The following is a 23,544-nucleotide window of genomic DNA, read 5'->3' on the forward strand; positions in this document are numbered from 1 at the left end:
GGCTTCGTCAGGGCATACTTACTTACAAAGGCAGGTAAGCATTCTTCAGCGGCATTGCCAGCTATTCTATGGATATATGTAGCGCCTACATTTGTGAGCAACTTTTTTCAAGAATGAACACACTAAGAGTAAAATTAGAACCAAATTATCTGATGAGCACCTTGAGAATTCACTGAGAATTGCAACTACTTCCATTCAACCAGATATTGATACATTAGTTTCTCAAACACAATGTCAAAAATCCCGCTAGGTTTATGATACCCTCTTTTCTTTTACAATAAAATAAATCAAAAATTTGCGTTAGTGTTTGTGTGTATTTCGGGTGTGGCCCCAGAACATTTTTCTTCTTCTTCCAATATGGCCCAGGAAAGCCAAAAGTTTGGACACCCCTGCTTTATAGTATCACTATAATGTGTAAACATTTTTGTTGCATACTTTTTATGCAAGCAGGCTGAGGGTAGTAGTAACAACAGCAGGCAAGTGGTGACCAGTCATTCAAAGGGTGTTATACTATGGGGTTCTTATTATACCTTTTCTGTGCTAAAGATTACTATGAAACTCATAAATATAAAGGGGTTCATTTTTATTGAAGCAATCTAACTTATTTGCGAGAATTTTTTTTTAATTATGCTGTTTTGAGATTTTTATCTTTAGAATAAATAGTACTTTCAAACAAACTCTCTGAAGTCTATGATAAATCTAGCAATTGTGTAATAATCTTCATGTCCATATAATCTAAAACAGTCCTTGCTTTGTTGAGCATTTATTTTATTTAGGTGGATTGGAACCATGTACCATCTGAGGAGACCCTTGTATGAGGCCTAGTTGCAGAAGCATATTTGTAAAAATATTAAAAATGTGATATAAGCTTTATCTCACTGAAATACACTTATTAAATACAATCAATTAAACATTTCTGAAATAATCAACTTACTCGTCACTCTCTCCCTCTCAGCAACCTGTCTCTCTTCATGCAGGCGTCGGAGTCAGATTTTGATTGACAATTAGGTCTAATATGTTTTTTTTAGGGACCACGATCTGATCAGCCTATCACCCTCCTCAAGGTGGGCATTTCGGGGAGAGATCCGCTTGTTTTGGTGAAATCGCCAAAAGAGCGGATCTCTATGCTATGGCCACCTTTTGCTTTAGAAACATCTGTTAAGAAAGGGAGTCCTCCTAAAATACTTATTAGACCTACCTGTCAATCAAAATTTAACCCAAACCGCTGCATGAAGAGTGCATGGAGAGTGACAGGTTGCTGAGAGTGAGATACTGAAGAATAATTGGTCATTTCTTAAACGGTGCAGAATTTTTAATTGGTTGTATTTAGAAAGTGTTTTAATTCAGAGAGACACAGCTTATGTGAAATGTTCATTTTCACCTCATCACAACTATGATTATGCTTATCTTGATGACTTAGTGACTCTGCCAGTCTGTACTAAAGATGACTAACCTAGGGTACAAGCTATCCTAAACTGTGATCCAATTTGCAGTTGAATTAGAGGAAGCCCACTACTTGGGTTAAGTGATAGGGGGGGGGGTATAATTAAGTTCCAGTACACAAAACTAAAACATAAAAAAAAAAACACAAATAAAAACAAGTAAGAGCTATTCTAGGATCAGTGGACTATTACGGGAGATTTGTGCCCATTTTTGCACAATTGGTTATTTGGAGGCCAAAAGCAGAGAAAGCATTCCAAGATCTCAAAGCAGTAGTGTGTAAATGTCTGGTTTTGTTCACCTCTAATTATAAGGGGAAAATATAGCGATAATGTTTTTTTTAAGGCTCATTTATGTCAGTGTGCCACTTTTATTGATTAAACTTATTTTATTTTTAAAACACGGTTTTCTTTTCTCTAAGGTCAGCTTATTTCAGACCAAGTAGATGAAATTGTGAAGAAATACACACCAGGAAAATATAGTATTACTTATGAAAATCAATTGGCTACCCGACCTGCTAGTCCATCATATGATGATAGTTACTTAGGTAAGATCCTTAACTATATTTTATTGCCTTTATTTACCTCTTTTTTTGTTTGTTTTTTTACAGCAAAGTATATGCTGTAAATTAACCTTTTTTTGCTATAACATCATGACTCCAGACCAAATCTCAGTGCTTTTTGAAGGATTCAAATTTGGCCAAATTTACACATTTACAAATGAACACGCTTTACAGCTCTGAATAAATGAACGTGACAAACTTGTCATTTTGTGATATTAATATGCAAATTGGGGTATGAATATACAAATTATGGTGTAGATTTGAATCCTTTGTTGAGAATTTGGCACATCCCTATTCTCTACACAAGCCTTAATGAGTTATTTTATGCCATATTAAATGTTAAGATTTTATATATATATATATATAAGTATAGCTTTTTTTTCTCTTTCACTAAAGGGCCAATAATAAAAAAGGTGTTTTGCACTCCGTAAAGCACTCCATTATATCTTTTTAGCATACAATGTTCATAGGGACAGACTGAAATATATATATCGTTTAAATCTGAAAAAATATATTTGTTGTTACCAACCCTTTAAATCAGCCAAAGCCATCTCCAAGTAGCAGTGCAGAAAATGTATGTCTCTAAAACTGACGATACAAAGGCCAATATTACCTATTACCTACCCCTGCAGACTGAGTTGGTAGTTTAAAGGCCTAAGAATGTGACCAATCTTACTTTCTAGGTGACCAATATCTAGTCGGGATTGGCCAGATATCTGTCAGGCATGTTTAAATATACTGTTGGGAAAGGACCCTTTGATGCAGTCCTCTCCATATGGCCCTGCATAGGCCCCTGTTGTAATAGGATTGTTGTCATTGGACGAAAGCATCCGATCAGTCTGATTTTAGACTTCCACATGGCTGGTCACATCAGACAAAATTTGTTTGGAGACTTTGCCAAACTATAATATATTAATGATCTACCATATATACTCGAGTATAAGCCGAGTTTTTCAGCTTTGGCGGAATGTGTGCTGCTGGGAGACAGGGCTGTAGTTGTGTCTAGACTTATACTCAAGTCAATAAGTTTTCCCAGTTTTCCTAGGTAAAATTAGGTACCTCGGCTTATACTCGGGTCGGCTTATACTCTAGTATATATGGTATACTGAAAATATATAAGCTGTGCAATAAAGCAAGACAGGACCTGTGTTATTTGGCAGAGCTTTATAAGTACAAGCATACACACATTGCCCCCAACCCAAAGAAGACACTGACCGTTCTGGATGCCATGGAACACAAAAATACCCTTTATCATTCTAGATGGCTCATAAATATTTAGTTAACTGCTGATTGGAATGCTTGTGAATAGCTTAACAATATGAGTGATAAAGCTAAGGAGGCATACTTATGGAATGTGAACATATGTTTTGCCTATTTTAATTAAACCAATGGGGGTTATGTAATATAAGGAGCATCGTTTGCTACAATTCGTATTACCTATACCAACCAATCAGCCACTAGCATTTACTTATCACCTTTTAAAAAGCGATACGTCATTGGTTGTTCCTGGTTACTGCACCTGGGCACACTTTTTACTGTTTAACACATATGGGGGTAATTTGTTATTTATTGTGAAATAGGGAAAACAGAAAAAGTTCTAATTTACTGTTTTAGAGCAATTCTGAAAGGAGGAAAAGGTAGATTACCAGAGCACATAAAACCTCCCTGCATAATGAATTACTAGTCTGTCAGGGCAGTGACACTATGGAATATTTGGCCTTGTGAAATTGCATGTTCACTGCTGCTTTTTAGAGCAGTAACAGAAGGTCACTGACAGGGATAAAGCAATTACTGTGCTATGCAAAGGCAGGGTATTTCAGGGTGTTTGTTTTCTCCCCTAAGGGTGAGCTTATTAGCTATATTTAAATTAAAAACAATATGTTATTGCTTTATAATAAAAAAGAATATAGGCAAAATATTTTTTTCCGTAGAAGATATATTCACTTAGCTCATATTGTATAAGGTGTATATAGCCGTATACACTTCCCCTTTAGGGTGATGACACACTGGGCGCTTTGTTGTACATGTAAAGTTTCGTTCAACAATGCCCAAAATACCTTTTCATTGGAGAAAATGGGAAACACCATAGGTAAAGCATTTTAGTCTCATAATAGCATGTAAATACCTTTGCATTCTCAAATGTTTTAACCAAATAATGGCTGGGTGTTCATGACAATATAACCTATATAAACATATTATGAATTCATTTTTCTATTATTTTTTCAGGTTATTCTGTGACAGTGGGGGATTTCAACGGAGACAATATAGAAGGTAATGTCTCTTGCATGATAACAAAGCTAGTGGGTGATAAGTCCTCCCACACAAATATTTGAAGAGCAGCTAAAGCCCCAGCCTGTGCAATTAAACTGTAGCCAATTTAAACGGTGACACTACGTTTATCTTTCTAAAGATCTTTGGTCCAACATATTTTTAAGATTCTGTTTTGCTGCATAAACATAGCAAAACCCCTTAGATAGTTGTCTATGTTTTCATATTGACCATTGTTTTTTTTCTCTGTTATTCCTATGTGGAGGTTATCCACCTAGTCTGTTTTTTCATATATGTTTTCAGTATAAAATATGCATTGGCTTCTTCCATTTCATAATGTAATTTGTTCTGTTAACAACTTCCATAGCCAATATCCAGTTAATTTAACAAAGGCTTTTTGTTCCGCAGGCTTAACAATTGGATAGAACAGATACTGGCATAGTTTTGATTATTTTTTTGATGGTGTAGTCTTTAATATAATTATACACCATGCTCTTTGCAAATAATTATTCTATCATTTGTTTTCAGATAGTTCACCAGAAATAAAGACTTTTTCCCCTCACTTTCAATTATCTATTGTGACTGTTTTTCTAATATTGAGGTTTAAAGTTTCATTTTTTATCTTGTGTCTTGCTGAAGCAGTTTGGTGTAAACTGCCCTAAACGGATACATACGTTGATACTTTCTGAGCAGAATTCCTGATTTTAATTGAAGGCAGCTGTTTTAATTCATACAATAGTTGATAATATTCTATAAATGCTGTTGAGATATGTATCAACTAATTTAGCAGATTGTAGCAGTTCAAAATTGGTACTTGGATTACTGAGCTGCCAGACTGAAATACTAGAGACAGGGACATTGAACATTTAAACTTCAATTTTGGAAAACAGTAAAAAATGGAATGAAATTGAAAAAAGTTTTCTGGTGTCTATTTCTGGTGAATAATCTAAAAACAACTGAACTGGAAAAGTGTTTGAAAGGTGAACAACCCCTTTATGATGGTATTCAAACTTATTTATGGTTTTAATAATCATGTGAAGGCAGCCATCTCAGTTCATTATGCATAGTCCTGTGCTTACAGAACCAGCCAGAACAGCAAGCTTTCAGTAGATATTGTCTCAACTTATTAATCTTACCTCCCTGTTGTACAACAGAGACTTTTCTCCTGCTGGGTGCTATTCTCACATCTCTTCTTGAAAATAAAACCCACACTAGATAAAATATGACCTGTGGGTTAAATCATCAAAATTTAACAATTGAAAATCAATGGGGACAAAGGACAGCCTTGCTTGACATCACACATTAAAACATTTTGTCATAAAACCATTCACTAATCCTGGCTAGTAAAGTTATCATAAAAGGCTCCCAAGGATGAAGAAAAACCTTTGGGATATCCATTTTCTTTGAAAGGTTAAAAAGGTACATTAAAAAGGCTATGTGGTCAAAAGCTTTTCCAAGCTCTAATGATAAAATTTCCAGGCTTTGTCTATGATTTTCACATACCAACGGTTCTGTCATATTAGATTATTTAGGAATGATGGCTGGGGATACTACACAACTGTTATGGATGACCTGGTTTTAAATTCTCCTTCAATAAGTTTTCCAGCACTTTGACTAGTTTTTGAGGTCAGTCTTGTCGCATTCTTTGGGGAGCAGAAAGATTACCCCTTTTACCCTTTTATTAAAGTGACCATGTAGTTTTGCTTGCAAGTCCAAAGTCCGAATTGGTTAATTACATTATGCAGGCATTTCACTCTTTCACAATATTAAGATGGCCAGGTTGTAATATCATCTTGGTGTTGGGATTATGCATTTTAACCACTGGTGTCCTCCATATCATAATGTGCAGTCTCTTTGACACTGCTCAAAAGTTGTTTTTTAAGTCTATGCAGGTCTTCTTATCGAATGTCAAAATACAAATACAATTCAAACTATTGGCGAGTATGTCAAGAGCTACTTACCAGTAGCCTGCCTTCCACCAAGTGGAAATACAGTATAAAAAGCTGGCCTTGGTTCTTTGGTAGGTCCTTCCCCCAATATCAGCATGGGATGAGGCCAGAGATCGATGCCCCAAGGTTGAGGGTTGGTGCTCCTTAAACGACCAAACCAGCAGATGGGAAAAAATTACATAGAAAATAAACAAAAACTTTTTTTTAATATTTGTTCTTCTTTGCTTCAGTAAGTTTACCATAAATGATGGCAAAACACTTATTTCAGTTTTATGTAGTAAAACATTTATGGCCTGTTTGGTTTTATGGAAATGTCTGTAAAACCCTCAAGGGCTTAACATTTTGGAAAATAGATCCTTTTAAATGTATATCCAAAATATAGATTGCCCCATTCGTCCAGCTTTTCTCATACATGTAGAAATTATATGAAATCAGTACCGGACCTACTCTTTTGTGTTACAAAAAGCTGTTTGATTATTTCTGATCTTAAAAAACAAGCTAATCTGCAGGGTAAGTGTCAGTACAATAGTCATCCCCCTTAAGAATTAGATCCGTACATTTTTGCCCAGGACCTGCAGTTCTCTTTGGGTAAAAACTTATTTCCCAGGGATCCCTTGCATAGACTTGGACTTGAGCATGCACAGTATGTTAAAACGTTATGATTTTAGTATATTGCATACATACACACATCTAAGGCTAATAATATACATTGCACTTTTGCTGCTCACACTTGCACATTTACGGGCTGATTTATTTGTTGGAGAACATAACATGTACAAGTAAGATGGCATGGTCTTTCTACAGAGCCAGTGCAGTTTTTTAATGAAGAGGACTGCTACCCTTGGGACAAAATGTACTGGTTTCATTCATCATCATTATGAATGCCTATGATATTGGCACCACCCATTAAATTAGCCTTTCCTTGTCCTTTAACATTTCTTTTGCAAGACTGTTCTTGATATTTATTTTTAACCTTTTTTGCTTTCAGATTTTGTGTCTGGAGTGCCAAGAGCTGCAAAAACATTAGGAATGGTGAGGTTATGTATAGCCATTTTTATTTTAAGGTCCAATTGGCATTACCATTCAATGCAAACGTGAGAACTAATAATTTGTAATACAGAACAGCCTTCAATTGGTGGTTCGGCTGAAACTTTTTAGCCATTGTCTTTCAGTATGGTATAGAATGACCTTTTCTTGGAAACTTTTAAATATGTCTTCATTTTTATTTCTTAAAGGGAATTAATTATTTGCTTTCTTTTACTGCCTTTTCAAAGGTATCATATGTCACTGGCCCAGGCAGCCACAACACTATTGCTTTTTGAGACTACAGTGTTTTTGTTATTTTTAGTTTTCTATTTCATCTTTTCATTCAGGCCCTCTTTTAATCATCTTCTAGAATTTCACTAATATGACTGCCTAGTATGTCATACCAGAGAGTTGCTGAATAGAAAGCTAAAATTATTTACTCTATAAACTCTGTAGTATGCAACAGGATTCTTCAGAACTAATCCGTTATCTACTGAGTATCCTGTGTTTGAATGGCTGCCCCCATGGCTACACAGCAGCTTGTTAATATAAACTGTAGTTGTGTTTCTATAGCGAACACACCAGTTTTACTTGTGGAGGGCAGCAGTACATTATATTGTAATTTTTGGTGTTACAGTTCCTTTAAAATATTAAACCTTCACTTATTTTTAATACCTATATATTCATTAAAATATTGTGTGTTAGAGCTAAAATAGACCAATTAGCTGTGCTGTCTAACTTTTTTTCATTTAGTGTTTTCATTTTTAGGTATTTAAAGCCATATATTTTGTTAAAAAATTTACACAACACTTTTGCTTATTAATATTTAATATTTTTATGTAAACTGAAATGCCCCTAAAATGAACGCACAAAATGCTGAATAATTGCTTGTCAGTTTGTCCAATCCTTTTGGCTTACAATTCTCTTTTATGGGGGCATTTAAAACTGCTAAAAATTTATTTTCCCTATTCTTGCATATCTTTCGTAATGCATTAAATATATGTTATGTAATAGACCATATTACAAACTATAGAGCTTGATCTTTATGCCAGCTAATACATATATCTTTCTAATGCTCAGAATTTTTTTTTTTTTTTTTAATGTTAAAACCGTTATTTGGAGAATATAGTAAAACAAGTAGATGTGTGTTTTTTTTTTTCCTCAGGTGTCTATTTATGATGGAAAAAGTATGGTATCATTGTATAATTTCACAGGGGAACAGGTAGGTGAATGCTTATATTTATTTATCCTTCTTTTAATCTAATTTTTTGGTCAGCAGGACAAAAGTTTATAAAGAGACTCTGTAACTAATTGTATATGTCGGAAATGGTCACTAAATAGTTTCCTGGTATGCAAAAACTTTTGCAAAAGAAAATTTGTAAGCACAGAGGCATATATTTTTTACATAGTATATACATTTTTTACCCTGCATGCTAGAAAAAAAAAATATATGTTTAGTCAAATGAGAATTGTTATACTTACTGGCCCTTTAAATATAATTGTACAGTTACAGATCCATGCAAACAATAAATATGGTGTTTTTTTATATAGATATTTATTTATTTTGGATCTTTTTATTCATTACAAATAATTTTATTTTCATTTTTTTTTTTTTGTATTTTTTAAAAAAATGTGGTTTGTTTCTTTAGATGGCAGCATATTTTGGTTATTCTGTGGCAACCTCTGATATCAACGGGGATGGGTAAGTTTTCCTACCACAAGATTCTTTTTAAGTGACCATTATAACATACATAAATGGTAACTACCATCAAGAAATATATCAAACAGTTCATGCACATACAAAAAGGTTTTCTTTGGAACTATATTTATTTGTAACATGACTCAGCATTAACTTCTTAATTCACTTTCACAAAAAAATAATAAAGACTTTATAAAAAAAACGATCTGTTTACCTTTTATTGGACATAAAATGGTACAGATCATTCCTCCCAAAAAAGGAGGTTGCATAATAAGTCTTATCTAAGTAATATCTTCTGTGATCATGTTACCCTCGCAGAAGATCAGATTCTTTTGTATCAGCTAATAAACTTACAGCTGTCGAGATATGTGTTGCTAGCATCTTAGATGGCTTAAGCCTCAAGGTTCTAATCTAAATAGGAAGTAGGGAATGCTTGGATATATATATATATATATATATATATATATATATATATATATATATATATATATATATATATATATATATATATATATATATATATATATATATATATATATATATATATATATATATATTTATAATGACTAAAAAAAGGACCAAAAGGTCCAATAGAAACAGCAACTATTGATTTCTATGGGATCTAAACTGGCTTTATGTAGTTTTTTTGTGGTTTTTACACTTTAGTAATCTCAAATTTCTAGCGTTTTAGGGAAATTTAAAAATGATTAATGAACAAAATATAGGCCCCATATTGTTGGCATGTATTCATGGTGTTCAACCGTGTACTGAGTTATGACCAAGCGATTAGATTTATAGAGGTACTAGTTGATAGAAATAGTTAATTGCATTAGTTTGGTAGTTTGTTGTAGAAAAACAAATAGTATAGTTTTCTGTGGGTCTTTGTACAGTTAGGGATATATTATGTATTACGACACATAATAAGCAGGCAGGGAGCTTTGTTTGCAACAGTTGAGTTGGCAGCTGAGAAAATTCATATCCACTATTTTCATTTGGGGGTATATAAGTGCCACATACACACCTTTGTGGAGATATATTTAGGATGTTTTATCTTTTTATGTAAGAAATTGTGTGAGATAAATGTGACACATTGCAAATTTTTAGGTATTTTTATAAAAATCACTACCTTTAGAAAAACTTTTCAGTTTGGTGTGGAAAGACCTATTTACCCATGTTGGATTTCTCACAATGTATACTTTCCAAAAATATATGGGTTTTTTTGAAGTCAGTTAGGAGGTCTTACAGCATATTTGAGATGTAAGCCATGAAATTAGTATGTTGAATGTATAGGTCGTGTTCTCTACATAAACCTATGCACAACAGGAACCAAACTGTTCAGTGTACCCCTGGCATTCATACTTGGTATGTTTACCCTTGGTGCTTAATCACATGTGGGAGATAGAAAGCTGCAAGTGGAAGCTTTGAGGTAACTTTTAGAAATTTAATAAAAACTGCTACATTTAAGAATTGTTTTTGGTTTAATAGTGATGTAGAAAAATCTGTATAGGAAGATTTCATCCATAGCATTGTGTCCCCCTTAAGTTATTAGTACTGTCTCAAAACGTCCATGGTTACGTTTTACCCTGTCCTTGAGTTCAGAAATACAATGTAACATTCTGGGAGCAGTTTCTTACAAGCTTGTCTTTGTGTGCCGTGACAAAGAAAAATCTGTAAAAACCCTGTGATTCCCCTTTGTTCGGGATTCTGACTCGTGGTGAGTTCAGAATCCATGAGATTGTGTCAAATAAACTTTTTACTTCAAGTGATCTCCAGCTCCTGAATTTCCATAGCAGTAGTTTGAAGTAGAAAGACATATTTACCCATTTTGGATTTGTGAAAATGCATACTTTTTTTTGCAAAAATAAAAAAAGATTATGATCTAAGAGGACTGATACAAAGTGCCTAAACTGTATATATATTAGTTTTTCTTTTACGTAAAATAATGATGATGGTGTTAACCAATTGAATGTTATAGCCCAAGTCCTTAACTAGTATTTGAGAGACAAGTTTTCCTGTTTAATTAGTAATCCAGGACGAGGTAGGGATAGTAATGCTTTACCTATAATCAATGAAACCATCTGAAAGACCTCTACCCAAAAGTTGAGTTATCAGACAGGGTCACCATGCATGAACATAGTTTTCCATAACTGAGCATCCTGTGCCTGTACTGTACCCACTCATTCTTATGCAAGAAATGCCTTAACTTGTTAAAGTGGACCTGTCATCCAGTCACAAAAATCTGTATAATAAAAGTCCTTTTCAAATTAAACATGAAATCCAATTTCTATTTTTTATTAAAGCATTCATGGCCGTTGTAAGCTCATTTAAAAATCTCAGCTGTCAATCAAATATTGTCTGCCTCTCCTCTATGCCATGGGGATAGAGGCGGGGCAGGCAATTACGTTCACTTTCCATTCAGCCCTTCCTAGATGTCACTGCTCTCCCCACATTCCCCTGTTCTCTTTAAGATTTAATTGTGTAGCCAGTGTATAGAAATGGACATCGGGTCCCCCATTCTGGTGCACAAACAAGATTCTGAGATGATACAAGGCTTGTCTTAATAACAGTGTACACAAAATGGCTGCTGCCTGCTTGCTATCATTTTGAATTCCCAGACAGAAGGAAACAAGATTCAAATCATTTATACAGTGTAATTAAAGTTCATTTTGCTTGACTAATGTGGTAAAATAGGATTCTGAATAATTTTTTTGGGTGACGGGTCCCCTTTAAGCTATGAAAGGCTTATCATGTTGTGTCCTAAACAAAAAGTAAAAAGTCAAAACTAACCAACATAAGTAGACACATCCTTAGGCTCAGGAGACTGTGAGCAGTACTTTTTTTGCTTTAAAATGTACTTTTAATTTAATTTTAATTTATTTTTAATTTATTTTATTTATTTGCTTTAAAAGCCACGAACTAAAGTTTATCCACAAAAATCCCCAAATGCTTTTCAATTAAGAAGACCCCCAACTCATTACCATTTAGTGTATAATTAACATTTCGTTTTTTTCTACCAAAGTGCATAACCTTGCATTTATCAATATTGGACATCATTTGCCAGTTTGCTGACATTTAGTCATCTCTTTGCTAAGCCATACCATTACCCACACTGCCAGAAGTATACCTTTCAATAGTACCATTTTCTGTGGGATAGTCTAGTAATTTGCAGGTTGAGAAAACTTCGACCCACACATGCCAACCCACACAACCGCCTTCATTTGCTGTATAGACTCGCCGATGACATCACATAGTTACGTAGTTACATAGTTAAAACGGGTTGAAAAAAGACAAAGTCCATCAAGTTCAACCCCTCCAAATGAAAACCCAGCATGCGTACACACACATCTCAGAAGGGGTGGGGCAGGCACACGTCTATAAAACCAGAAGCAGGCAGTCTAAAGTCCCAGGTGGGGAGAACAGGCAGAAGAGCTCAACTCGAACCCACCCATGACCCACAAGAGGAGCAGCATGGTCGGCCAGATTCCATCTGGCCTGTGGGGTTCGGGCCATGAGAGAGAGCTAGACTGCTGTTATTACCTATACTGCCAGTGTGGTGCTCTGCTTTATTCTGGTTTTGTTTATTTTCCATTGTAGGTTAGTAGATTTATTCATTGGAACACCTCTCTTTATGGATCGTGGATCGGATGGAAAGCTTCAGGAATTGGGCCAAGTGTCTGTGTATCTTCAGCACAGCACTAATGGACCACAGCCCTTGCTAAAGTTGACTGGTTTTGAAGTATTTGCAAGATTCGGCAGCTGTATTGGACCTCTTGGAGATGTTGATGGCGATGGATTTAATGGTAAGTCTAATAAACATTTTCTTTCATTAGAAGTTACTATACATTCAATTCTGCTTCTCATGAGAAGCCAAAAAAGATTGGAGAGCATTAGCATGTTTAGGTCAGCACCAGACCCGTGAGTGCCCGTTTTGCTCATATGCGTGGCGTTGGCAGATCTGCTGCTCTAGGCACAAGTCCTCATGCCTATATGATAAATATGCCTCTGTGGAGAAGCGATTTTCTGTGGCAACCCTAAGGGAGAACTAGCACACGTGTCCCTATGCATCTAATTTAGGTTTACTTTTTATCCCCATCCCCTGTATTGGTTTAGTATAATTTCTCCACTTCTAATGGTTCAGCATAGATTCCCCTTACCTAAACACTGCTTCTTTCTAAGCTGCTTTAAAAGTTAAAAAGTGTGAAGCTCTGCCCAGGCCCGGTTTTATAACCCCTAGGCCAGTGGGTCCTAGCGACCCCCCCAAACACACACACTGCAAGCATGCCCCTTCCTTGCTTGCGCTTGCATTCACGGCTCACAGTGGAGCACTGGGGATTACACGCGTAGCAGACAAAAAGGGTTGTGCGTTCCAAATGCTCTGCCCCCTGAGCTCTCCTTTTTTCTCTATGCAGAGAGAGTTGCCTACTGTGTATGCCTGATTGATTTCCATTGAAACTGTGGCAGTGAGCATGCCCAGTAGGCACCCCTTCGAGATCTTCATAGCCGGAAAGAGAAGGAGAGCGCAGGGGGCAGAGCTTCATGCTAGACAAGGAAGTAGCTAAACTCGTTTAGCTGCTTGTAATACAGAAACTAAATAAAGACTAAATTGAGAGCAAAAGTTGTTATTCTGGGGGGCTGTTTAGAGTAATTTTAGAGAGAGAGAGAGAGAGAGAGAGAGAGAGAGAGAGAGAGAGAAAAAAAGGTAACTTTATGATTCCTGTTATTTGATATCTTTGAAATCTGTTGCATTTTTAGTATTATAAAATGTAATATGATAAATTAATTTCTAATTGTATGACTCTATGACTTATCAGTAAATGGCACTGCAAGACTGTCTATAAAAAAAAGAAGCAATAGTAGAACTTTAGTAGCTTTTATGGTAGCCTGAAACAATGCTTCTACTGGAATCTGTACCTACTGCTCCAATAAAGTTATTTTAACATATGAACTGTATCTGTGGTGCTGTACATCTATAGTTGTACACAAATTTAGGCATAAACTCGGTTGTTTTTGATTCCCTTTGTAAAACATAGAGATTGTATGTTTAGTGAAATGTTATTTTGGCTATTTTTATTCAGATCTTGCCATTGCTGCACCATATGGAGGAGTAAACAAAAAAGGTCTGGTTTACATTTACAATGGAAGGCCCACTGGTTTGAGTGTTGTTCCTTCTCAGATTCTTGAAGGACAGTGGGCTTCACAGCATATGCCGTCAAGTTTTGGTTATTCTTTAAAAGGTGCCACTGATGTTGATGAAAATGGATATCCAGGTATGCCATTTATAATTATGTTTAGGCACTGTTTTAACCAGACAGAGTTAGAAGGTGCTGCCCATATCAGTAAGGATTATCTGGATTTTATATCTTTCTGGATAAAAAGAAGATTCACAAAATAACACTCCTCTACACTGAAGTCTGTTTGTCCCAAAACAGTATTCTCTGTAATCGTGGCATTTTTCAAGATGCTGAATTACTACATAAACTGGCTGTTATTGCATTTTGCAGCTACTTTTTAGGTTCTGTACTTTTAGTTAAACAGGATAAGCTTAACAATTCCCTTTAAGGGGTAATGAGATCTGGGATATCACGGGGCACAAATAACTATTTTTTGAGATAATTTATTTTCAACCCCTCCAAAAATTTCAATTTGTAAGCTGAATAGCTTTTTCTTAAACATTTTATAGCTTTTTAAAATATTGATAATTGATCAGTTTCATAATTTTGACATTGCACTGCATAATATTTGTAATCCATGATATTTGCTGTAAAAGAATGTATAACATATTATCTACCCTTTTATATTAAATCTTTTTTTATTCAACATTTTTCTGTTATTGCAGATTTACTTGTTGGGGCCTTTGGTGCTGACAAAGCAATATTATACAGGTATGCACTTATAATGCTGAATATGTTTATTAGTAAGCCAATGTATTAAAGCAGTGGTTCATCTTTAAAGGAGAAGGAAAGCTACAGAGGCATTTTATTGCCAATAGATTAGCTGCAATAGTGCAAGCTGTAATGCTATATTTATTCTGTAGAATGTTTTACCATATCTGAGTAGAAAGTGTAAGGCCCAAAGGCCTCAGAGGTAGTGAGGACCAAGGGAGGAAATAACAATGTCCAAGTTCGCAGTACAGATAAGGATGAGACGAAAGAATGGTCAAACAGGCAACAAGATCAGTCCAGGAAGAAGAGGTTCAAGGTCGAGGAATTCAGGCAAAGGTCGGTACACGGATAACAAGGATTTTCACAAGATCACACCCAGGAGTAGCAAGCTAAAACCTATAATTGGGCACAGGTGAATTCCCAGAGCTCCTTAATATAGTCCCAGATTTGGCGCCAATTTGGACGCATCGGCGTCATAACGTGTGCGCGGACGCGCTGGCGTCAGCGACCGACGCGCTGACGTGTGCGACTGACGCCGGCGCCAATTATTGACGCCAACGTCCATTCCGTCGCCGGCGACCAATCAGAGTGCGGGAAGAGGTCGTCATCATCCAGCTGCGTCCGTGAGGAACCAGGGAGCCGCCATCTTGGCCACCATTTTGTAAACCGATTTCGGACTCCATTACAGAAAGCTCTAGAAACTCTCTGTTTGTTTAGGATAGGAGCTGCAGTATTAACATGGTGTGACATCACTTCCTGCCTGAGTCTCTCCCTGCTCTGGGCTCAGATTACAGTAGAGAAGGGAGGGGGGAGGAAGAGGAGCAAACTGAGCATGCTCTTGCCCAGGGCAATGAGGTTTAAGCTGAAGGCAGGAAGTCTGATACAGAAGTCCATGTGTACACAATAGAAGGAAAGAAATGCAGTGTTTCTTTTGAAAGGGGACTCAGAGCAGCACTACTTTGGGGGTTTACTGGTATATTTAGATGGACCTTTCTGATAAGGCTTACTTAGTTTTAACCTTTCCTTCTCCTTTAAGATAACTTTTATTATGTTTAGGAACGGCCAGTTCTAAGCAACTTTTCAATTTGTTTTCATTATTTATTTTTTATAGTTATTTGCCTTTTTCTTCTGACTTTTTGCAGCCTTCAAATGGGCGTCGCTGACTCCCTTCTAAAAAACAAATGCTCTGTAAGGCTACAAATGTATTGTTACTTTTTATTACTGATCCTTCTTTTCAGGCACTCTTCTATTCATATCTCAGTCTCTTATTCAAATCAATGAATGGTTGCTAGGTTAATTTGGACCCTATTTACCAGATTGCTTAAGATGCAAATTGAAGAGCTGCTGAATAAAAAGCTAAATAACGCAAAAACCTTCAATAATACAAAATGAAAACAAATTGCAAATTGTCTCAGAATATCACTCTCTACATCATAATAAAAGTTATCTCAAAGGTGAACAACCCCTTTAAGAGCAATGCATGAAACTTAAATGAAAACATACCACCTAGGTTGTAACATCAATATATTGTCAATAGTACATGGCTAGTGTAATAACCCACATCTGCTTTCTCATGCATTTTTAAGGATTATGTCCCTTGAATGTAATTTTATCAAATAAGATAGATTGGTCATGTTTTCTATTTAAAAATCTAGTTCACCATACAATTATTATGATATTTATCAAAGGTTGAAATTTAGAGCTATGTGAGCTTTTTCAAAACTCGAATGAACTCACAACTCGACTGGTTTCTTATTAAAGAAAAACTCGAATGTAAACAATGCAAATTAGCGAGTTGGAGTTGCGAAACCCGAAAAACTCAGTCATCGAGTTTTCTAGCATAACCCACAGACGAATCTCGAACATCATGAAGGCAAATTTACACCTTCAAATGGTTCAAGGGACCTCTGCCATTGACTCCTACATGACCTTGACATGTTTTAGATGGTGTTTTTTCAAATTCAAGCTATTTCCAGGGTCTGAGTATAATAAATCTAGAAAAATTCGATTTTTTTACCGAAAAATTTTCGTGGAAAACACAACTCGAACCTTAATTAATATGCCCCTTACTAAGATGTAAACATAATATTCTGATACAATTTGCAGAAAACACAATTTTTTTGTGGTTTTTGAATAGCAGCTATCTACTTGCTAGGGTTGCTTTTGCCCCTAGTAAACAGGCAGTGGTTTGAATAAGAGACTGGAATATGGATAGGAAAGGTTTTAAAACTAAAGGCAAATACAAAGTAACAATAACAATCACATTTTAGTCTCATAGAGGGAAAAGAAGAAGAAGACAAATAGTTGAAAAGACTAATTGAATAGTTGCTAATTCATTATACCAATATTGAAAGTTAAAGGTAATATAACAAAAGTTTTGCGCCATTTACATTTAGTGGTCCATTGTGTAATTTAAATAAACATTAATACAACTTTGCATATGGAAAATCAATTAATCCCCCACATTTATTTCATGCTTAAATAACTAAGGTTAGAATCAGGTACACCAATAGGATGATTAAAACATTGTTAGAGAGGCTCTTGGAGGAACCTGTCTTATTTCAGCCTAATTTGTTTTTCTCTTTGCTAATTAAGTGTGTGGTGTCACTCTGCCATTATTGAAAGAGCTCTCTGAGGTTTTTAGATGCATACAAGTTTGGGAAGGTACATAATTAGTCAAACTATTAGATATCAATCAAGTCTGGAAGATCATCTACAAGTGGCTAAGATTTTAAACAATTATCAACCATCCAAGGTTACAACTTCTTTCAGCATCTTACAATCTAATTTAGCCCAAGATTAGATTGCAAGATGCTGAAAGAAGTTTTAGAATGTCATCTCTGGACCAGAATGTAGTCACTGCTGATGTCAAATGAGTCTACAAATAGAAAAGGACTGCACAAAATAGATCTATATGTGAAGTGTGTCACATGGAAACCCTGCTGCCCAGAAATTACAAGTGCAATATTAAACTTTACCTATGAATTCCTAGGTTAGAGCTAAGTATAGACCTACTATGCAATGTTAGCCATTTAGTGAAACGAGCGTTGGTGGAATTGCTGTGAAAAACTGTTTGTCAATTTTAGCTTAAAAGCCTTTATTCAAATAACGTAATTGGTCGTGCAGGGTGGGCTCTAGTTTGAACTGGCATAAGCTTCAATCTCTCCTTCTCTCTTTTATTGCAGTCCCATACTGGGATTCTCAAGGGACCAATGATTTGTGGTTTTTGAGGCTAAGATAGTTCTTTAAAAAGTCTAGATAAGTTAATTTTGAGACCACAGTCTTGGTTACCCTGCCTTCCTCCCTCTTTGTGGTGTCCCAGGATTAGAAACAATTTAGGCAAAAGTTTTTGGGTCAGCTCCACCTTCTCTTTTTTCCAATTTCCTACTAATTTCAATTTAAACCGAGTCCATTTGAATGAATTTATCCTCCAACATTTAATTTGATCACATTGTTTTTTATTGATTAATGAATTACCAATATATGGGTACAATTCATCTGTTAGCACTGCACTTTAATAATTGATATCTAGTAACTAGAAGCTATTTTAATGAAAATGTATGTATTTATTTATTTAATAACACTGCACTTTAAGAATCATCAATTGAGTTAACACTGTAATTAATTGCTCATAAAACTATTATACCAGCACTTTAATGTATATAGTTTTTTAAGGTACTATCAACTGTGTCCTACTTAGTTATTTATTTATAAATTGCACTAGCACTTTAATACAAAATCTGGCAAATTCCAGTATTAAGGTGAAACTTGGAGTGGTAATTAACTAAACTAAGGGTGGTACCTTATGCAGTGTTATTGTGGACGAACACTGTGGAAATTTTAGTTTTGGTGGAGGAGAGGTTATTTTTCTCTCTTTTAAAATTAAAACTTAATTCTATCTGAATTCTTCATACCTCTATTTCACTAAGGTATGAAGCAAGGTGTAATCTCGAGTATCTAATTTCTTCGAAAAAAAAAAAAAAAAAAATAATAATATATATATATATATATATATATATATATATATATATATATATATATATATATATATATATATATATATATATATATATATATATATATATATATATATATATATATATATATATATATATATATATATATAGTCCATGAGCGTTCAGCACACCATGAAAGAAATAATGACCCAGGTGCTACTCTCGTTAGCATTATACAAAAAAGTGAGGTGCACACCAGGAACGTTTTTTTAAATAGTTAAAAAAGTTAAATTTTATTTAATGCATTTAAAAAAAGGTCAACGTTTTGGTCTGTGTCTAAGACCTTTCTCAAGGTCTTGAGAAAGGTCTTAGACACAGACCGAAACGTTGACCTTTTTTTAAATGCATTAAATAAAATTTAACTTTTTTAACTTTTTAAAAAACGTTCCTGGATAAAAACTTTTTTTTTGCTGGTTTCAGTTACTTCACATTTTGTCCTTGAATAACTAAACTTGCTTTCATAACGTTTCCTAATCAGATTTGATGAACAGTTCATAGACTTGCTTGCAAGATAACCGGTCTTGCATAGATTGAATATATTTTATATTTAAACCACAAAATAAAGTAAATATTCTTAAAAGTTTATCAAATAGCAGTTTTTTAAAAAATCTTTTTTTTTTTTTTTTTTTTGGAAATTCTTGAAATATTTGGAGAGGCTGTGCCCTTACCTCTTTGTCACACACTTGCAGTAGTGAATATACCTGTAAGGAATACTCACCATTGCTGCCGTTCTTGTCCGGCGTCATACAATGCCGGCTTATCCTAGGTGGCGGCGCTCAGGGATCCCACACGGTCCGATCCGTTGCCAGCGTTGCAGCGTCAGTATGGTCGCCAGCGTCAGTATGGTCGCCAGCGTCAGTATGGTTGCCAGCGTCAGTATGGTCGCCAGCGTCAGTATGGTCGCCAGCGTCAGTATAGTCGCCAGCGTCAGAATGGACGCCAGCGTCAGAAGGAATGCCATCGTCGTGACGCCAACATCATGACGTCATCACGTTGGTTTTGGTGCCAAAAGAGGTCTATATAAGACTCCAGGACGCTGCAGACTGCCCAAATATAGGTTTCACTTTGTGTATTCCTGGATGTGTTCTACTGTATTCTATTGGATTCCTGTGTATTGACTTCAGCCTGTTTCTTTGTATTGAACCTTCTCTGCCTGGATTGACCCTTTTGCCTGGACTTTGTTTACTCTTTGCCTAACCCCTCTTGGATACCTCGAACTGTTCTGGACTGTGCTTCCTCCTTGGTCCAAAAATCCCTTTCGGAGCCTTCGGGCCCTGACAATACCCAACGCAAAGAAAATAAGGGAGATTTTTGCATCTGTTCTTAGTTTCTAAGATAGGGAAATTCTTAACACCCTTGGAATTCCTTGTTTGTTTTGCCATCCTGTTTATCTTTGAAACTTTAAACATGGATTAGAGAAAACCCTGCCCCATAAGGTTCCTACTAGTACTACTTAGACATCAACCTGTTTATTTAGCCGTGCAATATATCCTTTTAAGATAACAACTGTGAAATGAAGAATTCAGACCAGCCTTGAAACTCAAAGTCCAGCAAAGAAATCGTGCAAATGTAATGGGTACATTTAATAAAGATTGCACGAAATTAGATGTACACAGCCTGCAAATGCCTTGCATATATGCTTAGAATACAAGGCTTACTAGTAGTCTTACTTATAATAGCACTGGCACTGGATACAAACTTATGATTTATATAAATTTTGATAAATTTGCTTTCATATAAATCAGCAAACAAAAAACTGACAGATCATTTGGACTGGAAATTCGTACGAGTGACCATGTATAATAGTTGACGATCGAAAGCAGATATAGCAGAGTAGAACTATAAATAACTGCCAAAAAGTGTAATCCCTTTGCTGTTTAACATGCAACACTTTTCTTAAATAGTGGTATATCATACATATCTTACATTTTTTATTTTTATAATCCTCTAGGGATATATGATTCTTGCTCACAGTGAGAAAGTCAGTCTTGAATTTGAATAAATAACTTACTCAAAGTGAGCCTGTCTTTGAATTCCCCCTGGGGCCCAACTAAAACCATTCAACTCCAAAAAGGATATTAACCAGGTCATCTTTATAGAGTAGTACAATGCAAAGTAATAATAAAAATAGCTTATGCATCAATAAAGCTGCTTTCACTGCTGGGGGACATGTTCCAAACATTGTTACTAATTTAACCATTTCTTCCAACATGGGGGCAAATCCCATGTTGTTCAGTCATCCATATTTTAACAAAACTGCTTCTCTCTGTCATTCTGAAATGTAATATAAGCTTAATCATACTAAAATAAGAAATTTTCTAAATCTAATCAATTAGAAATTATGACCTGTTTCTGAAATAATCAAGATACTCTTCACTTGTCTCCTATCAGCATTTGCTTCTTTTCAATATGTCTTCATGCAAGAGTTGGGTGTCTGATTTTGTTAAACAGTTAAGTCTTGTACATCCTTTGGGGGGGGGGGGGGATTTTGCATAGAAGATGTACAGTGCCTTGAAAAAGTCTTCACCCTGGCATTTTTCATGTTTTGTTGCCTCACAACCTGGAGTTAAAATGGATTGTTTGAGAGTTTGCACCATTTAATTTACAGAACATGCCTACAACTTTGAAGATGATTTTTTTTTATTATTGTGAAGCAAACAACAAATAGGACAAAATAAAAGAAATCTTCAGCGTGCATAACTGTTCACCCCCCCCTAAAGTCAGTACTTTTTAGCACCACCTTTTGCGGCTATTACAGCTGCAAGTCGCTTTGGATAAGTCTCTATGAGCTTGTCACATCTTGCCACTGGGATTTTTGCCCATTTCTCAAGGCAAAACTGCTCCAGCTCCCTCATGTTGGATGGGTTTTGCTTGTGAACAGCAATCTTCAAGTCTGACCACAGATTCTCAATTGGATCGAGGTCTGGACTTTGACTAGGCCATTCCAACACATTTAAATGTTTCCCCTTAAACCACTCAAGTGTTGCTTTAGCAGTATGCTTCGGGTCATTGTCCTGCTGGAAGGTGAACCTCCATCCCAGTCTCAAATCACAGGCAGACTGACACAGGTTTTGCTCAAGAATATCCCTGTATTTAGCACCATCCATCTTTCCCTCGACTTGGACCAGTTTCCCAGTCCCTGCTGCTGAAAAACATGACCTCAACAGGATAAAGCTGGAGTATTTTTAGATTCGAGCTACTGTATTTCCAGCTTCCAGCAGGGGTATAATATATCTTGAAAAATTTTACTTTTTCAAGTTTGTTTTTTTTAACCTGAAAATTCAAGTTTTGACTGAAAAATACCCTTGAAATTTTTCCAGGTAAAAATCAACTTAACGTTTGATAAATAATCCCAAAAATGTAGAGCTGTAGCTGCATATTCTAAAAGAAAAATAATGTTGATGCCATAAGTGTTATTTACTGTGCTGATGTATCATCATTAGATCATTCTTCAAGTTTTCATCAGTGTTTTTTAGGCTTTTTAAATGACTGGATGATTGACTTTAAGGAAATATGCATGACATTAATATATATGTTTAGGGCATTATGGTGGTTTGGTTTGAAACAGTAGCATAACTAGAATGTTCCCATCTGTACAGCAAAATCATTTTAGGGCCCCCTAAATATTTGGGAATGAGATAGGTATTTATAAACATACTGGGACCCTAAGTGGATGCAGGCTCTACTATCTCTATATTTATGCCCCTGGTTTGAAGTAATTTGCTTTGACATATATGTATTTAAAATATCAGTGACAATAATATGTACATAAAAAGTTGAGATTGATTAAAAGATTTGATTTTTTAACAGGGCAAGACCGGTTATTACTGTAACTTCACTTCTGGAGGTGAATCCAACCATCTTAAACCCAGAAAGTAAAACATGTATTCTTCCAAGCGGTACTAAAGTTTCTTGGTAAGTCAAACATATTGCCAATGCTCATTTTCTAAGAGTGAAAAGTATAGTATCAGGTTCACGTTACTTTTAGCGCATTATTATAGCACAGCATTCTGCTGTGTTCTCACTAAGAGACAACCTAATTGCTGAATGTTTTAAAAAAGTTAATTTATGTGCAAAGTAAGGCCGTGCATACTCTTTACTCACAATGAACAGTTGCCTCTTTGTGTTAATGATTAAGGTTCTGCACTGTTAGCCTTTTTAATGTAGGTCATGAGCCCCCTGCCATTTAGTCTTGTGCAAACCATCCATTAATGACATCAATTAATTGCCATTAAGTGTATACTACAAGACCCTGCATCTCAAGAGCAATACTCAAGGGAAAGAAAACGTTATTTATTCTGTTAAGGATTTTAGTATGTTTTATGCTTTGTATAGAATATTCTGCCATTTAGCAGTCCAACATAAGAAAACATTTTCATATCATATCCTGTATAATTAATAAAATGAAAAAACAACTGAACTCACAAATAGAACAACGATAAACCAACAGTGACAAATTAAGTTTTTGTCAATCTAATTTATCTGGGTAGAAGAAAATTAATCAAACCTTAAACTATGTGGATGCCAAGAGGTTTTCCAGAAGTGGCCTTTGAGATGCTTGTGAGGCGGTGGTGGATTTGGGACCCTATGATCCTCTTACATAACCATCTGTGTAGACAAGATTTCAGCCCCATTTTGGTATACCATGCACACATTGTTGGCAGTTTTCTAGGTCCTCAACTTGGACCTGGGTCTGGCTGAT

The 23,544-nt window shown here is 35.5% G+C and overlaps 1 protein-coding gene across 1 annotated transcript in view; it reads left to right on the forward strand.

The window, feature by feature from the left end:
• itgav.L (integrin subunit alpha V L homeolog) overlaps positions 1 to 23,544 on the forward strand; it is a gene marked incomplete at its 5' end in the record, with an annotated part of 65,671 nt that overhangs the window by 12,473 nt on the left and 29,654 nt on the right. The window contains 9 exon segments of the mRNA NM_001088216.1: positions 1,862 to 1,987; positions 4,229 to 4,273; positions 7,208 to 7,251; positions 8,411 to 8,467; positions 8,895 to 8,947; positions 12,539 to 12,744; positions 14,020 to 14,211; positions 14,781 to 14,826; positions 22,653 to 22,757. Coding sequence (NP_001081685.1) covers positions 1,862 to 1,987; positions 4,229 to 4,273; positions 7,208 to 7,251; positions 8,411 to 8,467; positions 8,895 to 8,947; positions 12,539 to 12,744; positions 14,020 to 14,211; positions 14,781 to 14,826; positions 22,653 to 22,757 — 874 coding nt within the window.

This window comes from Xenopus laevis, chromosome 9_10L (assembly GCF_017654675.1).
Source record: "Xenopus laevis strain J_2021 chromosome 9_10L, Xenopus_laevis_v10.1, whole genome shotgun sequence".
Lineage (NCBI taxonomy): Eukaryota > Metazoa > Chordata > Amphibia > Anura > Pipidae > Xenopus > Xenopus laevis.